Source organism: Rana temporaria, chromosome 2 (assembly GCF_905171775.1).
Source record: "Rana temporaria chromosome 2, aRanTem1.1, whole genome shotgun sequence".
Taxonomy (NCBI): Eukaryota; Metazoa; Chordata; class Amphibia; order Anura; family Ranidae; genus Rana; species Rana temporaria.
In genome coordinates this window covers 29,191,677-29,208,977 of record NC_053490.1, presented here as the reverse complement: position 1 = coordinate 29,208,977, position 17,301 = coordinate 29,191,677, and the positions used below count along the sequence as shown (strand labels likewise).

At 46.8% G+C, this 17,301-nt stretch overlaps 1 protein-coding gene across 1 annotated transcript in view; it reads left to right on the top strand.

The window, feature by feature from the left end:
* Nucleotides 1-2,473, top strand: part of ACER3 (alkaline ceramidase 3) — a 107,293-nt gene extending 104,820 nt beyond the window's left edge. Inside the window, exon 11 of the mRNA XM_040339993.1 lies at nt 1,334-2,473. Coding sequence (XP_040195927.1) covers nt 1,334-1,387 — 54 coding nt within the window. The 3' untranslated portion in view covers nt 1,388-2,473. The remainder of the gene's footprint in view (nt 1-1,333) is intronic.
* The last annotated feature ends 14,828 nt before the right edge of the window (nt 2,474-17,301 follow it).

Here is a 17,301-nt window from a genome sequence, read left to right as displayed (position 1 = left end):
ATTTTTTATAACCTAACCCCGACTTGTACTTCTCAACAACATTGTCCCTTACTTGTTCGGAGAGATCCTTGGCCTTCATGGCAGTGTTTGGTTAGTGGTGCCTCTTGCTTAGGTGTTGCAGCCTCTGGGGCCCTTCAAAAAGGTGTGTATATGTAATGACAGATCATGTGACACTTAGATTGCACACAGGTGGACAGCTGTTTCCGATCTGTCCGGGACTCCCTTCAGTTAAGACAGTGATCCGACATCTGAGGCAACTTCCATTGAAATCAGTGGATACAAGTTGCCAATGGGTACAAGTTGCCCGGACGCCTATTTCCCGCGGGAGTCCCGGACAGATCGGAAAGGGCTCCCGGACAGTCCCGGAGCCCTTTCCGACTAACTTTTTCGATCTGTCCGGGAGCTCTTTCCGATCTGTGACCTCCAATCACATCGGTCACATGATCGGAATGCCCATCTCCCAGCATTTAGATCCTCTTAAAGGGCCAGGTGGTAGCGGCAGGAAGGGGTTTATCCACAGTGACTAGACGCAACTAAATTAGATAAGTATCCAAATTCAAAATGGAATTGAAAGCTATTCATGCATGTATATGTAGTTGTAACGGTCACCACCGTTTACGACCTTCCATCACATCCAAGACAGCTTATCGACACTCCAACCGACAGGACCCGATCCCATTTCATTTGCCCAGAATCAAGACGAGAGACACCGCTCTGTGCTTGTTCCAAATGTAATGACACTTTAATGGTTTCTTCTCAGCGTTTTATACAGTACCAGGCATTAAAGCAACAATGAGATCTCCACCCCCCTAATCACACACTAAGGCTAATTACTTAACATTCCTTAATCAACAGCATAACAACAAAACACCTTCACCCACTCAGTTCCCTAGGCAGACGTTTCGTCTCCGCATACAGCTTGACACCTATTCACACCTCTGAGCATCAATAGGTTTTAGACAGTGTTATCACACAATTAAAGGCCTTTCAAAAGCTAGCCTTATTTAACATATTAACAGTCTTCACAGAGAGATGAGTCACTATTGACTGGTTGGGGTCACAATTAACCAACATCTTGCAGTGTCTCAAAATCCTGCAATACGAACTATCAGTGATGTCCCATCTCATGTAATACATGAATTACGATTCACTTGCCACCCCATGCCCAAAGGGCACAGGGTGGACTCAGACCCAAGAGTTATCAGTGACGCTGACACAGGAGTATCCCCCATCCTCACAAAGTCTCTGGGTGTCACGGGTCATTCCGTTACAGTAGTATTATATGTGAGAGGCATTTTCTTGCTTTTAATGTCTTGTTTTTTGTTTTTCACAGTTCATGTTTGGAATGTGGCCGATGATTGTGGTGGATCCTCCGAAGAAACACTGACAAAGCCTAACCGAAGAACCACACCAACATTCCAGAACCGGTCCCAGCAGAGTGGGGCACACCTTATCTCCAGCGTTCTGAATACAGACATTACATATATGCATCTATGTATAGTTCAATACACGTGTGTGCGTACTCCTGACCGCGTACGCACATCTTTTATACCAAGTTATATAAGTGTTGGTTACACTGGTACTGCCAGTTACAGACAGAACTTCACAGTTTTGGTTTTTGAAACTAACGGATAAGTCATTGGACTGTACAACTTTTTTTTCCTTTTTTTTTTTGTTTTCTATTTTTCTATAAAAAAAAAACGTTCTAATTGCCACTTAAATCTGCATTCGCATCCCGCCCCCGGAGTCCCTGCTTTGTACAGGAGGTGGGGTCCTACTTTACACAGCAGGGTGGGAGAGGGTCCAAGTTTACCCAGAGATAGGCTTTAATAATTCAGCCCAAACGCCATTGACTCTAATGGGCCAGAAAAATAAAAAAAAATTGTATAGCAATCCTGGTAAACAAGTGTTACAACCTCATCCTAATCCCAGGTGGGTGATGTTATGCGCGGGTGATGTAATGAGCGGGTGATGTTATGCGCACAGACTGTTGGCACAACTTATTTGGAAAATGTTGACTTTTTTCTTATTGTTTTTAGCAGTTATGGACGGGTTCTGCAAAAAGAGATTAGTTCCGTTCAAGTGACCTCTGCAGCATTTGTATTTAGAAATGAGACTGCTGCTACAATCCAGCTGAAAACAAAAAAATGGTTTCCTGCAAACAAAATGGTGTGCCTGTGCCGTCAGTGAAGAGACATCGATGTCTGCAGGTTCTTCCAGGACTGTCCATCTCCTGATCCCCACTGCTCTGTGGCTCCTCCCATGGATGCCTACTTCATAGTGGTGGTTGGGAAGAACCACTGAGCGCTGCGGGGGGAGACCAGGAGATCTGTTTAGCAACACGGACAGTGGGGGAGGGAAGTATTTTACTTGGCATACCTAATATTGAATGTTTGGTGGACAGATGATCTATGCTTAGAAACAGTGCCTAACTTATTTCTTAATAAATTTGTATTGATCCTTTATGGAGAAACTTGTGTTGTGTCCATTTTGTTATATATTGATGAACCTTACAGCAAAACTCAAAAAACCTCGAATACGTTGTTGAAATCCATCAATGTGAAATCTCTTCCCAACTGACGGTTTTGTAGTTTTATTTAGCCAGTCTTGTGATTGCGACACTCTCTAAAGGGGTGACTCCACTATTGCAACTTCCTGTCTGATGCTTCTCCTTCTTAAGCCCCGTACACGCGATCGGGCAACCAGCGCAATTCCAGTGGCGGTTCCCACATCGCATCTCTCCCGCAAGCAGTTCACACTGCCCTCTGCGAACCGCTGGGGGTGTCGATACAATCTTCTTCTATTAGAGGCTCCTCTGTCCTCCACTCATTACCTGTATTAACCCCTTAACGCCCGCCGCACGACTATTTACGTCCGCAAAATGGCACGGACAGGCAGATGGGCGTATATATACGTCCTTGCCTTCTAGCGGGTGGGGGGGTCCGATCGGGACCCCCTCCGCTGCGTGCGGCGGTCGGATTCCCTCGGGGGAGCGATCCGGGACAACGGCGCGGCTATTCGTTTATAGTCGCGATCGCTCCCCGGAGCTGAAGAACGGGGAGAGCCGTATGTAAACACGGCTTCCCCGTGCTTCACTGTGGCGGCGTATCGATCGATTGATCCTTTTTATAAGGGAGACTCGATCGATGAAGTCAGTCCTACAGCCACACCCCCCTACAGTTGTAAACACACACTAGGTGAACCCTAACTCCTACAGCGCCCCCTGTGGTTAACTCCCAAACTGTCATTTTCACAATAAACAATGCAATTTAAGTGCATTTTTCGCTGTGAAAATGACAATGGTCCCAAAAATTTGTCAAAATTGTCCGATGTGTCCGCCATAATGTCGCAGTCACGAAAAAAATCGCTGATCACCACCAATAGTAGTAAAAAAATTTTTTTTTATAAAAATGCAATAAAACTATCCCCTATTTTGTAAACGCTATAAATGTTGCGCAAACCAATCGATAAACGCTTATTGTGTTTATCGATTGGTAGAAGAATACGTATCGGCCTAAACTGAGGAAAAAAATATGTTTTATATATGTTTTTGGGGGATATTTATTATAGCAAAAAGTAAAAAATATTGAATTTTTTTCAAAATTGTCGCTCTATTTTTGTTTATAGCGCAAAAAATAAAAACCGCAGAGGTGATCAAATACCACCAAAAGAAAGCTCTATTTGTGGGAAAAAAAGGACGCCAATTTTGTTTGGGAGCCACGTCGCACGACCGCGCAATTGTCAAAGTGACGCAGTGCCGAATCGCAAAGCCTGGCCTGGGCATTTAGCTGCAAAATGGTCCGGGGCTTAAGTGGTTAATGGCACCTGTTTGAGGTTGTGGACAGGTGTCTTTTATACTGATAACAAGTTCAAACAGTCACACTCCAAACTCCACTATGGTGAAGACCAAAGAGCTGTCAAAGGACACCGGAAACAAAATTGTAGACCTGCACCAGGCTGGGAAGACTTAATCTGCAATAGGCAAGCAGCTTGGTGTGAAGAAATCAACTGTGGGAGCAAAAATTAGAACATGGAAGACATACAAGACCACTGATAATCTCCCTCGATCTGGGGCTCCACGCAAGATCTCACCTCGTGGGGTCAAAATGATCACAAGAACGGTGAGCAAAAATCCCAGAACCACACGGGGGGACCTAGTGAATGACCTGCAGAGAGCTGGGACCAACGTAACAAAGGCTCCCATCAGTAACGCACTACGCCGCCAGGGACTCCGATCCTGCAGTGCCCGACGTGTCCCCCTGCTTAATCCAGTACATGTCCGGGCCTGTCTGAGGTTTGCTAGAGAGCATTTGGATGATCCGGAAGAGGATTGGGAGAATGTCATATGGTCAGATGAAACCAAAGTAGAAACTTTGGTAGAAACACAACTTGTCGTGTTTGGAGGAGAGCGAATGCTGAGTTGCAACCAAAGAGCACCATACCTACTGTGAAGCATGGGGGCGGCAACACCATGCTTTGGGGCTGTTCCTCTGCAAAGGGAACAGGACGACTGATCCGTGTACATGAAAGAATGAATGGGGCCATGTATCGTGAGATCTGAGTGCAAACCGCCTCCCATCAGCAAGGGCATTGAAGATGAAAGGTGGCTGGGTCTTTCAGCATGACGATGAACCCAAACACACCGCCCGGGCCACAATGGAGTGGCTTCGTAAGAAGCATTTCAAGGTCCTGGAGTGGCCTAGCCAGTCTCCAGATCTCAACCCCATAGAAAACCTTTGGAGGGAGTTGAAAGTCTGTGTTGACCAGCGACAGCCCCAAAACATCACTGCTCTAGAGGAGATCTGCATGGAGGAATGGGCCAACATACCAGCAACAGTGTGTGACAACCTTGTGACCTCTGTCACTGCCAACAAAGGTTATATAACAAAGTATTGAGAACTTTTGATATTGACCAAATACTTCTTTTCCACCATAATGTGCAAATACATTTTTTCCAAATCAGACTTTGTGATTATCTGGATTTGTTTCCACATTTTGTCTCTCCTAGTTGAGGTATACCTATGATGACAATTACAGGCCTCTCTCATCTTTTTAAGTGGGAGAACTTGCACAATTGGTGGCTGACTAAATACTTTTTTGCCCCACTGTATGTGTGAGCCTAGGCTCAAGGACTTGTAAAGGCAGAAGTTTTTTTGACTTGGAGGAACTGCAATCTGCTCACATAATTTGTAATAAAAACATCTTTGCCATTCTCAAGCTTCCCTCCAACCATTTTGCATATTACTTCATATATGCTGTGATGCTGCACTTGCCAAATATGCTGCTGAAATCTCCCTCCACTGAGTCTGGCTGCATCCATTTTAACTGTGGGCAGATGAAGCTGCTGCCTGTTCACTTCCTGGATTTACACAGAGGCACACCTCCAGCTCTGCAGCTCTCATTGGCCTGCTTATGACTCATCCCCCCTCCCTTCTGGCAAACTCTCAGGAGATTTCGAGAGAGCTGTGCATGATGTCATAATCCTAGGCTAATTTCCAGACAAACAGGAAGTGGGCTGTATAAGGGATTTACTGGCAGAAAACTTTTTTTTTACTATCCAAAGTTAAAACAACAAGGGCAGAAGGTTTAATAGATGGAAAGATCAAAAAAGGGACTGAAGGTCTGCTTTAATGCATTCTAAGATAAAAAAGCCTTCTGTGTGCAGCAGCAGCCCCCCTAATACTTGATCCCCCCCCCCCCATCCAGTGATGTCCTAGAGTGTTTCAGCCATCCAAGACTCCTCCTGATTGCCTGAGACACAGCAGCGGCGCCACTGGCTCCTGCTGCTGTCAATCAAAGTCAGTTAGCCAATCAGGAGAGAGAGGGGGCAGGGTCGAACTACAGCTCTGTGACTCGGCTCGGGTGCCCCCATAGCAAGCTGCTTTGCTGTGTGAGCACTCAACAGGAGGGAGGGGCCAGGAGCAGCGACGAGAGACTCGAGAAGAGGAGGATCTGGGCTCCTCTGTGCAAATCCACTACACAGAGGAGGGAAGTATAACATGTTTTTATAGAAGAAAAAAAAAAAAAGGAGACCTTACAATCACATTAATGACATTGGCTGTATGTTTGGGGTCGTTCTCCTGATGCAGAATTAATTTGGGGCCAATTGCACGCTTCCCTGTTGATATGGCACAATGGATAAGTAGCTGCCCTTATTTCTTGGAATTGAGGACACCATTGATCCTAAACCAAATCTCCAACAACATTTGCAGCAATGCAGCCCCAAATGTGCAAGGAACCTCCACCATGCTTCACAGTTGCCTGCAGACACACATTATTGTAGAGCTCTCCATCCCTTCCCCCAACAAACTGCCTCCTGCTACTGCCAAGTATTTCACATTTTGACTCATCAGCCAAGAGCACCGGCTGCCATTTTTCTGCCCCCCCCCCCCCCAGTTTTGTACGCATTCGTTCATTGAAGAATTTTATTTCATCACATTTGTTATGTTAACCCGATTTTTGGTTTCAGGAATTTGTTTCCTATATTCGTTGGCCCGAGTGGATTCGAAAAGTTTTGCAGTTTATCATAAAGAGTTCTATATATTCAATATATATTGTCAATCGGACAGATTTGATATTTTCAGATGCTAGTCCAACCCAGGAGTAATGGCGTAAGCTGATTGGACCACATTGACTGGCGTCATGTGCGTCCGAATTTCCGAACGGAACTAAATTCAGATCCATTTGTTATCCAAACCTGAATTATCAAACGAATTCGAAAATTGAATAAAGTAGGGTTGTCCCGATACCACTTTTTTAGGACTGAGTACGAGTACCGATACTTTTTTTTTAGTAGTCGCCGATACCGAATACCGATACTTTTTTTTAAATGTGTCTCCATATGCAGCTATGTCCCCCCCACAGATGCAGCCATTGTCTCCCCCCATATGCAACCATTGTCTCCCCCCATTATCCAGCCACTGTCTCCCCCCATTATCCAGCCACTGTCTCCCCCCATATGCAGCCATGTCCCCCATATCCAGCCATTGTCTCCCCCCATATGCAACCATTGTCTCCCCCCATTATCCAGCCACTGTCTCCCCCCATTATCCAGCCACTGTCTCCCCCCATTATCCAGCCACTGTCTCCCCCCATTATCCAGCCACTGTCTCCCCCCATTATCCAGCCACTGTCTCCCCCCATGCAGCAATGTCTCCCCCCATATCCCCCTTACCTGCATCCGCTGCTGCCGCCGACTGTTTAACACGCGCGGGTAGTGTAATGATTTGTGCCGAGCTGCGTACAGACACTCCCCCTTGCTCGGGATTGGACAGTTCACCCGAGCAAGGGGGAGTGTCTATACGCGGCGCGGTGCCAATCATTACAGCTGTAATGATTCGTGCCGAGCTGCGTACAGACACTCCCCCTTGCTCGGGATTGGACAGTTCACCCGAGCAAGGGGGAGTGTCTGTACGCTGCGCGGCGCCAATCATTACACTCCCTGCGCGTGTTAAACAGTCGGCGGCAGCGCGGATTCGGCGGGATGCGGCGTAACGGCGGCCGGATGCGGCGTAACGGCGGCGGCAAGTATTCTATTTCGGTATCGGGGGTATTTGCGGGAGTACGAGTACTCCCGCAAATACTCGGAATCGGTCCCGATACCGATACTAGTATCGGTATCGGGACAACCCTAGAATAAAGCCCAAACTTGTATAGCGCCGTCAATTTACACAGCAGTTAACATATATACATTGTACAATCACATCAGTCCCTGCCCTCAAGGAGCTTACAGTCTAAGGTCCCTAATTCACATTCATGCATACACATACTAGGGACAATTTAGACACCAGCCAATTAACCTACTGACATGTCTTTGGGGTGTAGGAGGAATCCAGATTACCCGGAGGAAACCAGCACAGGGAGAACATGCAAACTCCCTTTTGATAATGATTACATCAAATTTACTCACTGATTATTTATCTGTAGGTGGCAATGGAAGGAGGACAGTGTGGAAAAATGAAGAGCAATATAACATTTGGCCACAAGGGGGAGACAAAGTCCTTGTTTTATGTCAGATTTCTATACAGTGCAGATACCCTGAGGTTACTACTATCTAATCATGCGACCTAATCTGAGAATGAAGTTAATGCATTTGTAAATTTCGCTATAACTTTTTTTTTTTGGGGGGTTCGTTGACATTAATTTATATGTCCATTTGGAGATTTGTATATACATGTCTGGAAAAAAAAATTCGGAAAAACAAATCGTAAATTAAATTAATCTCTCGTGTCTAGTTTTAGGTCAGAGTTGATTCACTTAGCCTCATTTCCACATCTTTTTGGCTGCCATTGTTCTATGGAGACCACTTGTGCCCATTCCACTCCGGACAGTAGATGGGTGTACCTGGGTCCCACTGGTCTCCACCAGTTCTGTGTTGATGGCGCTCAGGGCCAGTGCTACCACTAGGCAAACTAGGCGGCTGCCCCCTAGGGCGCCTGGTGTTACTACTGTCTTCTCTCTGCAACAACTAAGTCTAAGTCTCGGCATCGGCAGGCAGCCGCCACTCCATTCGCACATATAGGTAGATTCAGTAAGAGTTAGGCCGGCTTATCAGTAGATAAGCCGACCTAACTCAGAATCTGCGCCGACCTATGTTTAAGTGTATTCTCAAACAGAGATACACTTAAACATATCTAAGATAGGCTTGCATTTTTCTGATGGCCGCTAGATGGCGCTTCCATTGCGGTCGGCGTAGAATATGTAAATGAGTTGATACGGCGATTCACGAACGTACGCCCGGCCGACGCATTACTTTTACGCCGCTTACGTTAGGCATTATCAGGCCTAAAGTTATTCCATCTATTAGATGGAATAACAATGTTAAAGTATGGCCGCCGCCAGATTCGAAATTTTTACGTCGTTTGCGTAAGTCGTCCGCGAATAGCGATTTACGTCGTTTACGTACACGTCGAAATCAATAGGCCGTGCAGCATACTTAGCCGCAGTGCACACTGGGAAATGTAGGCGCCCGGGGCATGCGCAGTAACAAAAAACGTAAAAAACGTGAGGTCAAGCTCCATTAACATAAAACTCGCCCCCCCTCAAACACATTTGAATTAGGCGCCCTTACGCCGCCACATTTACGCTACGCCGCCCTAAGTAAGGAGGCAAGTACTTTGAGAATACAGTACTTGCCTCTCTTACTTAAGGCGCTAGGCTACGCCGCCTTAGATTTGCGCGCCCGTACCTGAATCTACCTAAATGTGTCAGTTGTCAGGGTCGGACTTACCATTGGGCTTGACTGGGCTCAAGCCCATGGACCCCGGGAGGAGGAAGCAGGAAGAGCCATGCCGCTGCTGATGAAGAGGTAAGAAGTCCCCTTCACCCCCCCGCTCAACAACTACGATCGGCGCCCCCCCTCAACAACTTTGATGAATGGGCGACCCCCCCCCCCGCTCAACAACTCGGATCGGTGGCAGCCCCCCCGCTTAACAACTTCGATCTCGGCGGCACCCCCCCCCCAACAACTTCGATCAGCTTCGTCTTGGCTCCAGGGGGCCCCTCAAGCCCAGGGGCCCCCACCACCCTAAGTCCTGCCCTGTCTGTGTCCCAACTCCCGAATGAACAGAAGCAAGCAAACATTCATTGATGGGCGCTGGTGAGGCTGTATTTGATGGGCGCTAGTGTGGCTACATTTTATGGGTGCTTCATTAAAAAGGTGGGGTATACATGGGCAGGACAAAGGGGGTGTGGTCAGGGGTGGAGCCAAGGGATGCGGCAAAATTTGGTTTTGCCTAGGGTGTCAAAAATCCTTGCACCAGCCCTGATGGACATTTTCGATGTTGAAAGTTAATAAGCAGGGCTTTTTTCCTCAGACAATAGGTGCGGGAACTCCTCCTTTCCAAGTCACCCCTTGTCTCCACCCCTCAGAGAATACAGTAACATTTTTGGTCCCTTGCAGACAGCAACAATAGACCACCCACAACAAAATACCCTCCTCCCCAGCAACATTAGACCCCCTGCAGCAACAACAGAACTCCTCACAGCCAGCATCGATAGACCCCCAGCAACAATGGACCGCCTCAAAAAAAATACCACCCCCTCCCTCTGCAACCATAGACCCCCTCTTCAATGGTAGATCCATCCCAGCAACAACTGACCCCCCCCCCCCCAGCAACATATGACCCACCCCTGCAAGCAACAGACCTTCCCAGTATCAGATCCCTCCCTCAACAGTAAATCCCCCCCCCCCAGCAACAACTGACCCTCCAGCAACACAAGGCCCAACCCCCAGAAACAATAAATCCCCTGCCAGCAACAACAGACCCCCCCCACCTTCAAAAATAGATCCCCTCCAGTAACAAAAGATCCCCCAGAAGCCAGAATCAACAGACACTGCAGCACATCCCAGAACCCTTGCCATTACATACATTTAGTCCTGGAGATGCCGGAACTGCATTCCCCCCGCGTTCCTGCTGGAAAAAAGCCCTGGTAATAAGCATGATGTGCCTTTCATCTGCTGCATGAAGTTTTGTGTAAAGCCCCATACACACCATTCGAAAATCGCATGGTAATTTTCATACGACGAATGATCTTCCGATTTTCGGATCGTTAGTACGCTGCTATCAACAGCTGATTCCGATTTCTCGTAAGGCAAAAGCTGGATGTGCAGACTATAACATTTTAAACGTACGTGAACACAATATCCGATTTTTCATTTAACCACTTAAGACCCAGACCATTATGCAGGTTAAGGACCTTGCCCCTTTTTGTGAATCGGCACTGCGTCGCTTTAACTGACAATTGCGCGGTCGTGCGACGTGGCTCCCAATCAAAATTGACGTCCTTTTTTTCCCACAAATAGAGCTTTCTTTTGGTGGTATTTGATCACCTCTGCGGTTTTTATTTTTTGCGCTATTAACAAAAATAGAGCGACAATTTTGAAAAAAAAGCAATATTTTTTAAATTTTTCTATAATAAATATCCCCCAAAAACATATATAAAAAAACGTATTTTTTCTCAGTTTAGGCCGATACGTATTCTTCTACCTATTTTTGGTAAAAAAAAATCGCAATAAGCGTTTATCGATTGGTTCGCGCAAAATTTATAGCGTTTACAAAATAGGGAATAGATTTATGGCATTTTTGTTAATAATTTTTTTTTTTACTACTAATGGCGGCAAAAAGCGATTTTTTGTTGTGACTGCGACATTATGGAGGACACATCGGACAATTTTGACACATTTTTGGGACCATTGTCATTTTCACAGCGAAAAGTTCTATAAAAATGCACTGATTACTGTGAAAATGACAATTGCAGTTTAGGAGTTAACCACTAGGGGGCGCTGTAGGGGTTAAGTGGGACCTCATATGTGTTTCTAACTGTAAAGGGGCAGGGCTGGACGTGTGACGTCATTGATCACTGACACTGCCACAATGAAGAACAGGGAAGGTGTGTTTACACATACACCTCTCCCCGTTCTTCAGCTCCGATGACCAATCGCGGGACACCGGCGGCGATCGGGTCCACGGTCACGGAGCTTCGGACCTGGTCGCGAGCGCGCCGCTGGCAGTACGCTCACGACCCCACGGCTTAAAGAGACACGTAAAGGTACGTGATTGTGCCCAGCCGTGCCATTCTGCCGACGTATATCGGCGTGAAGGGCCCCCTTAATGACCGGGCCATTTTTTGCGGTACGGCACTGCGTCGCTTTAAGTGACAATCGCACGTGTAGTGCGACGCTGTACCCAAACAAAATTGATGCCCTACCTTTCCCACAGATGGAGATTTATTTTGGTGGTATTTGATCACCTCTGCGCTTTTTATTTTGTGCGCTAAAAGCAATAAAAGAGCGACAATTTTGAAAAAATATATATTTTTTTAACTTTTGGCTCTAATACGTATCCAAAAAAAAAAGTCTTCTGCAGTTTAGGCCGATACGTATTCTTCTACATATTTTTGGTTAAAAAAAAAACACAATAATCGTATATTGATTGGTTTGTGCAAAAATGATAGCGTCTACAAAATAGGGGATATATTGATATCGTTTTATAAGTAAGTAATGTCAGTGATCAGCGATTTTTATCAGGACTGCGATATTGCGGCGGACGTGTCGGACACTTTTGACACATTTTTGACATCATTGACATTTATACAGCGATCAGACCTATAAAAATGCACTGATTTCTGTATAAATCTTACTGGCAGGGAAGGGGTTAACATTAGGGGCGATCAAGGGGTTAACTGTTCACTAGGGAGGTGTCTCTAACTTTGGGGGGAGGGAACTGACAGAAGTAGGAGAGAGAGATCGCTGTTCCTGATCACTAGCAACAGACCATCACTCTGTAATTCCCTATCAGAACGGGGATCTGTTTGTTTACATTGACAGATCCCCGTTCTGGCTCTCTGTGGAGCGATCGCTGGTGGCTATCGCGGCCGCCAGCCACACGCATCAGCTCCCTCGCCATGCAGCGCTCCTGTTGGATCTCTAAAACAGTTCCACATACAGGGATGAGGGGAGGATTAGCGCTGGTGGGGGGGGGGGATTTGGGGGGGAGAAGATTTGTGCAGGAATAGAAAGTTTGAGAAGAAAGAGAATGTGCGCTAGGCAGGTGATTTTTTTTTGGGGGGGATGAGCGAGATTTGTGCTAGGAGGGGGAATTCAGGTGGGATTTGAATTGGGAGACAGGGTTGGGGGGGGCAAAGATTTGTGCTGGGAGGGGGGATTTGGGGGAGAATATTTTTGCTAGGATAGAAAGTTTGATATGTGCTAGGCTGGTGAATTTTTTGGGTGAGGGAGATTTGTACTAGGAGGGAAAACTAGGGTGGGATTTGAGCTGGGGAGGGGCAAAGATTTGTGCTGGGAGGGGGAATTGGACTGGGAATTGTTTTTTTTTTGGGGGGGGGGGGATTTTGGCTTGAAGATGGAAGTTATTTTTTTGTATGATATAATGTTTGTGTCCGCTAACAATGATTTTCATGTATTTTTTTTGTGAAAATATCATTTTGATATTTTCATATGGTCAGGTAGGCTGTACAGGGCCCGTGATTCCTAGCAGTGGCCCTGCATACACATGTTAGGGCCAATATTAACCTACCAGCATGTCTTTGGAGTGTGGGAGGAAACCAGAGTGCCCGGAGGAAACCCACACAGGCACAGGGAGAACATGCAAACTCCTTGTTGATAATGATTGCATCTAAACACATTGGCCCAGATTCACATACCTGGGCGCATAGTTATGCCGGCGTAGCGTATGGAATATACGCTACGCCGACGTAGTGTAGAGCGGCGAGCACATTATTCTCAAAATACTTGCTCCCAACGTTGCGCCGGTGTAACCTAAATCCGTTGGCGTAAGCCCGCCTAATTCTAAGTAGGTGGAGTGTGGGCGTGATGCATTTTAAATGAAGCGTGACCCCATGCAAATGAAGGGCCGAACAAACGGCGCATGCGCCGTCTCGTGGACACTTCCCAGTGCGCATGCTCAGAATCACGTCGGACCTAACGCCTAAGATATGTCGAATCACTGAACGTAACCTACGCCCAGCCCCATTCACGTACTACTACGTAAACGACGTAAAATACGACGGCTGTTTTGTCGTCCATACCTTTGCATGGGATGCGCCTCCTATAGGTGGAATAACTTTACGCCGGACGTACGCCTTACGTAAACGGCATATACAACTGCGACGGGCGCAAGTACGTTCGTGATTCGGCGTATCTCGGTAATTTGCATATTCGATGCGTAAATCAATGGAAGCGCCCCTTGCGGCCAGCGTAAATATGCGCCCAGGCTCCGACGGCGTAGGGAACTTATGTCGGTCGGATGAAGCCACATTTCAGGCGTCTCTTGCATTAAGAGTCCGGCGCATCTGTGCACTTATGCGACGTATATAAAGATACGTCGGCATAAGTGCTTTGTGAATCCGGGTCTAATTATTTATCTGTAGAAAAGGTAAATTGGTGGCAATGGAAGAAGGACAGTGTAGAAAAATGATGACGAGCAATATGACATTTGACCACAAGAGGGAGACAAAGTCCTTGTTTTATGACAGACGTCTATACAGTGCAGATACCCTGAGGTTGATTTGCTAAAGAGTTTGAGAATCTGCATACAATGTTTCAATTATTTAATAAATAATTATTGAATAGTTATTGATTATTATCAAGAAATAATTATTCAAAATAATGTGAAAAAGAGAATTCTTGTTTATTTGATTCATCTGTGGTTGGGTATTGGAAGTGAACAGGAATTTGCTTTTCAAACGTTTGGACGATCGAAGGGAATATTCAGGTGAACCAAACGGCATTAGAAAGTCTAAGAACAAGAGTCCTGACTGGTTTGTTCTGTAGTTGAGGAAAGTGGAAGAATAGAGCTGAGCCCGTTGGGTTATCTCACTGGTATTCAGAACCATCTTTAACGCAGGGCAAAAGGGACACCTGCTCCGGGCTCACTCTTTGTTGTGGAGCCCAAGGCAGCTTCCCCTTGAGCCCGCAAATAATTGGATTTGAAAGGGTCCAAGAAAATGTTTGCCCAGGGTCTAATCAATATTAAAGACGGCCCTGCTGGTATTATCTTAATGCCCCTTTCACACAGGGCAGGGGAGGTGCGTTGGCGGTATAGCGTCGCGATTTTTAGCACCATTATACCATCGTATTTACCGCGATATTCAGCCGATAGCGGTGCGGTTTTAATCCCCGCTAGCAGCCGAAAAAAGGGTTAGTACCGCCGGCAATGCGGCTTCAATTTAAATTTGTCCTGCAGGCCCTTGTTCAGGTTATGAGTCATGCGCGGGGGGGGGGGGGGGAGGGGGTTGTGCTGCCAAAAAAAAGTGTAATCTCTTCTCTAATGACACAAGATAATGAGTGGGTGAGCGGGGGGGGGGGTTGTGTGTGTTCCCTGAAAACCATCGAGCCCCTTACGGGAGGGGGGCCAGCTGGGCCTGTAAGGGGCTCTGTGGACCATCGGGCCCCTTATAGGTGTAATGCCAAAAAAAAGAACGGGAGGGGGGCCACCCGGGCCCCTGGGGACCATTGGTCCACTTACAGGTGTAATGCCTGTGCCACCCCGATGGTGGCCCTGATTGTCACCCTGTCCCATGTGCCACAAGTGGCTGTGAGGAGACCAGTACCGGGACAAGGTCATCTAGAGCCCAGGGCAAACATGCCAAATTGTGCCACAGCCCCCCCCCCCCAAGATGTATGATTATGTGTCAGCAGACCCCCCTCAAAAAAAAATGTGAACACTCGACTGCATACTTGTCACCTAAGCATAAATCCTTCCATCCTTCAAGTCCAAATCCACCCCCTGCTGAAATCCCCCCCTGCTAGCAAAAATCCTTGATTTTCCCTCTGTACAAAAATCTTCTCCCCCACACTCCAAATCCCCCTCTCCTAGCTCAACCAGTCCCCCCACCCTCCAGTCTGCTCCTTCTAGCATAAAATACCCCCCCCCTCAAAGAAATGTCCCCTCTTAGCACAAATTCCACCCTACCATATTACCTTTTCTAGCACAAATCCCTCCTCCTAGCAGGAAACCTCTTCCCCCCTCTCAACATACAGTGCCTTGAAAAAGTATTCATACCCCTTGAAATTTTCCACATTTTGTCATGTTGCATCCATAGGCGTGCGCACAGGGTGTGCCAGGTGTGCCTGGGCACGCCCTAATCACCCTGTGCCGGACATATTCCCCCTGCTTGGCTGCAGAGACAAGGACTGGGGAATCTCTGTCCATTTCTCTGTCTCAAAGTGAGACATCCAGGGTCTCTTTATACCCCTTATTATTCACCAAAGCCCCCCAGTGGGGCTCTTAAAAAATATTTGTATAAAACAATAATAAAAAAATTATAGTAAAAAAAAAGAATTGTAAAAAAGTAATAATAAAAAATATATTTAAAAAAAAATACTGCCCTACGTCCACTGCTCTGCCAACACATATATACACACACACATACATATATACACACACACACACACACACACACACATATATACACACACACACACACACACATATATATATACACACATACACACATACATACACACACACATACACTTGTGTTGGAGCTTTGGGGTGCACACCCTAATGCAATAGGCTGCTCACACCTATGGTTACATCCAAAAACATAAATGTATTTTATTGGGATTTTATGTGATAGACCAACACAAAGTGGCACATAATTGTGAAGTGGAGGGAAAGTGATAAATGGTTTTCAATTTTTTTTTTACAAATAAATATGTGAAAGTGTAGGGGGTGCATTTGTATTCAGCCCAGTGGCAGCTGGTGCTAAAAAAAATCTGGGGGGGGGGGGGCGCAAACAAACGAAAAAAACAAACAATTGCAGCCTCACTGTGCCCATAAAATGCAGCCACTGTGCCATCCATTGTCACCACTGTGCCATGCCATCAAACGTAGCCACTGTGCCATGCCATCAAACGTAGCCACTGTGCCATGCCATCAAACGCAGCCATTGTGCCCATCAATTGTCACCACTGTGCCATGCCATCAAACGCAGCCACTGTGCCCATCAATTGTCGCCACTGTGCCATGCCATCAAACGCAGCCACTGTGCCCATCAATTGTCGCCACTGTGTCAATTGTTGCCACTGTGCCCTTTAATTGTCGCCACTCTGCCAATTGTTGCCGCTGTGCCCATCAATTGTCGCCACTGTGCCCTTTAATTGTCGCCACTGTGACAATTGTTGCCACTGTGCCCTTTAATTGTCGCCACTGTGCCAATTGTTGCCGCTGTGCCCTTTAATTGTCGCTGCTGTGCCTTGTAAAATGCTAATGGCATTTACTTTTCTGGGGTCGGCCATCCTCCTTCCACGTTCCCTCGATGTCTTCTCCCACCCTCGATGACGCTTCAGCCAATCAGGTAACCAGTGAACCTGATTGGCTGAGACGCCTGTCAGTCTTATCCAAGGAACGTACCCCCCGTGCGTCTCTGGATAAGTATTTGGAAGCCTATTACAGCCTATCAGAGCCAGCGCTTCCACAGCCAACCAGCTGCCGTTATTCAGATGGCTGGCGCTTACCTGGGGGCCGGCCATCTGAATAGTCGCGGCAGCGGCGACAATACATAGATTCATGCAATGCATGAATCTATGTATTGTGTCTGTGGCGGTGCGAGCGAGAGGGGGCGGCGCTTTGGCGCCCTCTATGGACGCACCGCCACTGATTCAGCCCCCCTGCATAAATACTTTGTAGAACCGCCTTCCTCTGCAATTACAGCTGCAATTCTTTTTTGGGGATGTCTCTACCAGCTTTACACATCTAGAGAGGGACATTTTTGCCCATTCTTCTTCTTTGCAAAATATCTCAAGTTCTGTCAGATTGGATGGAGAGTGTCTGTGAA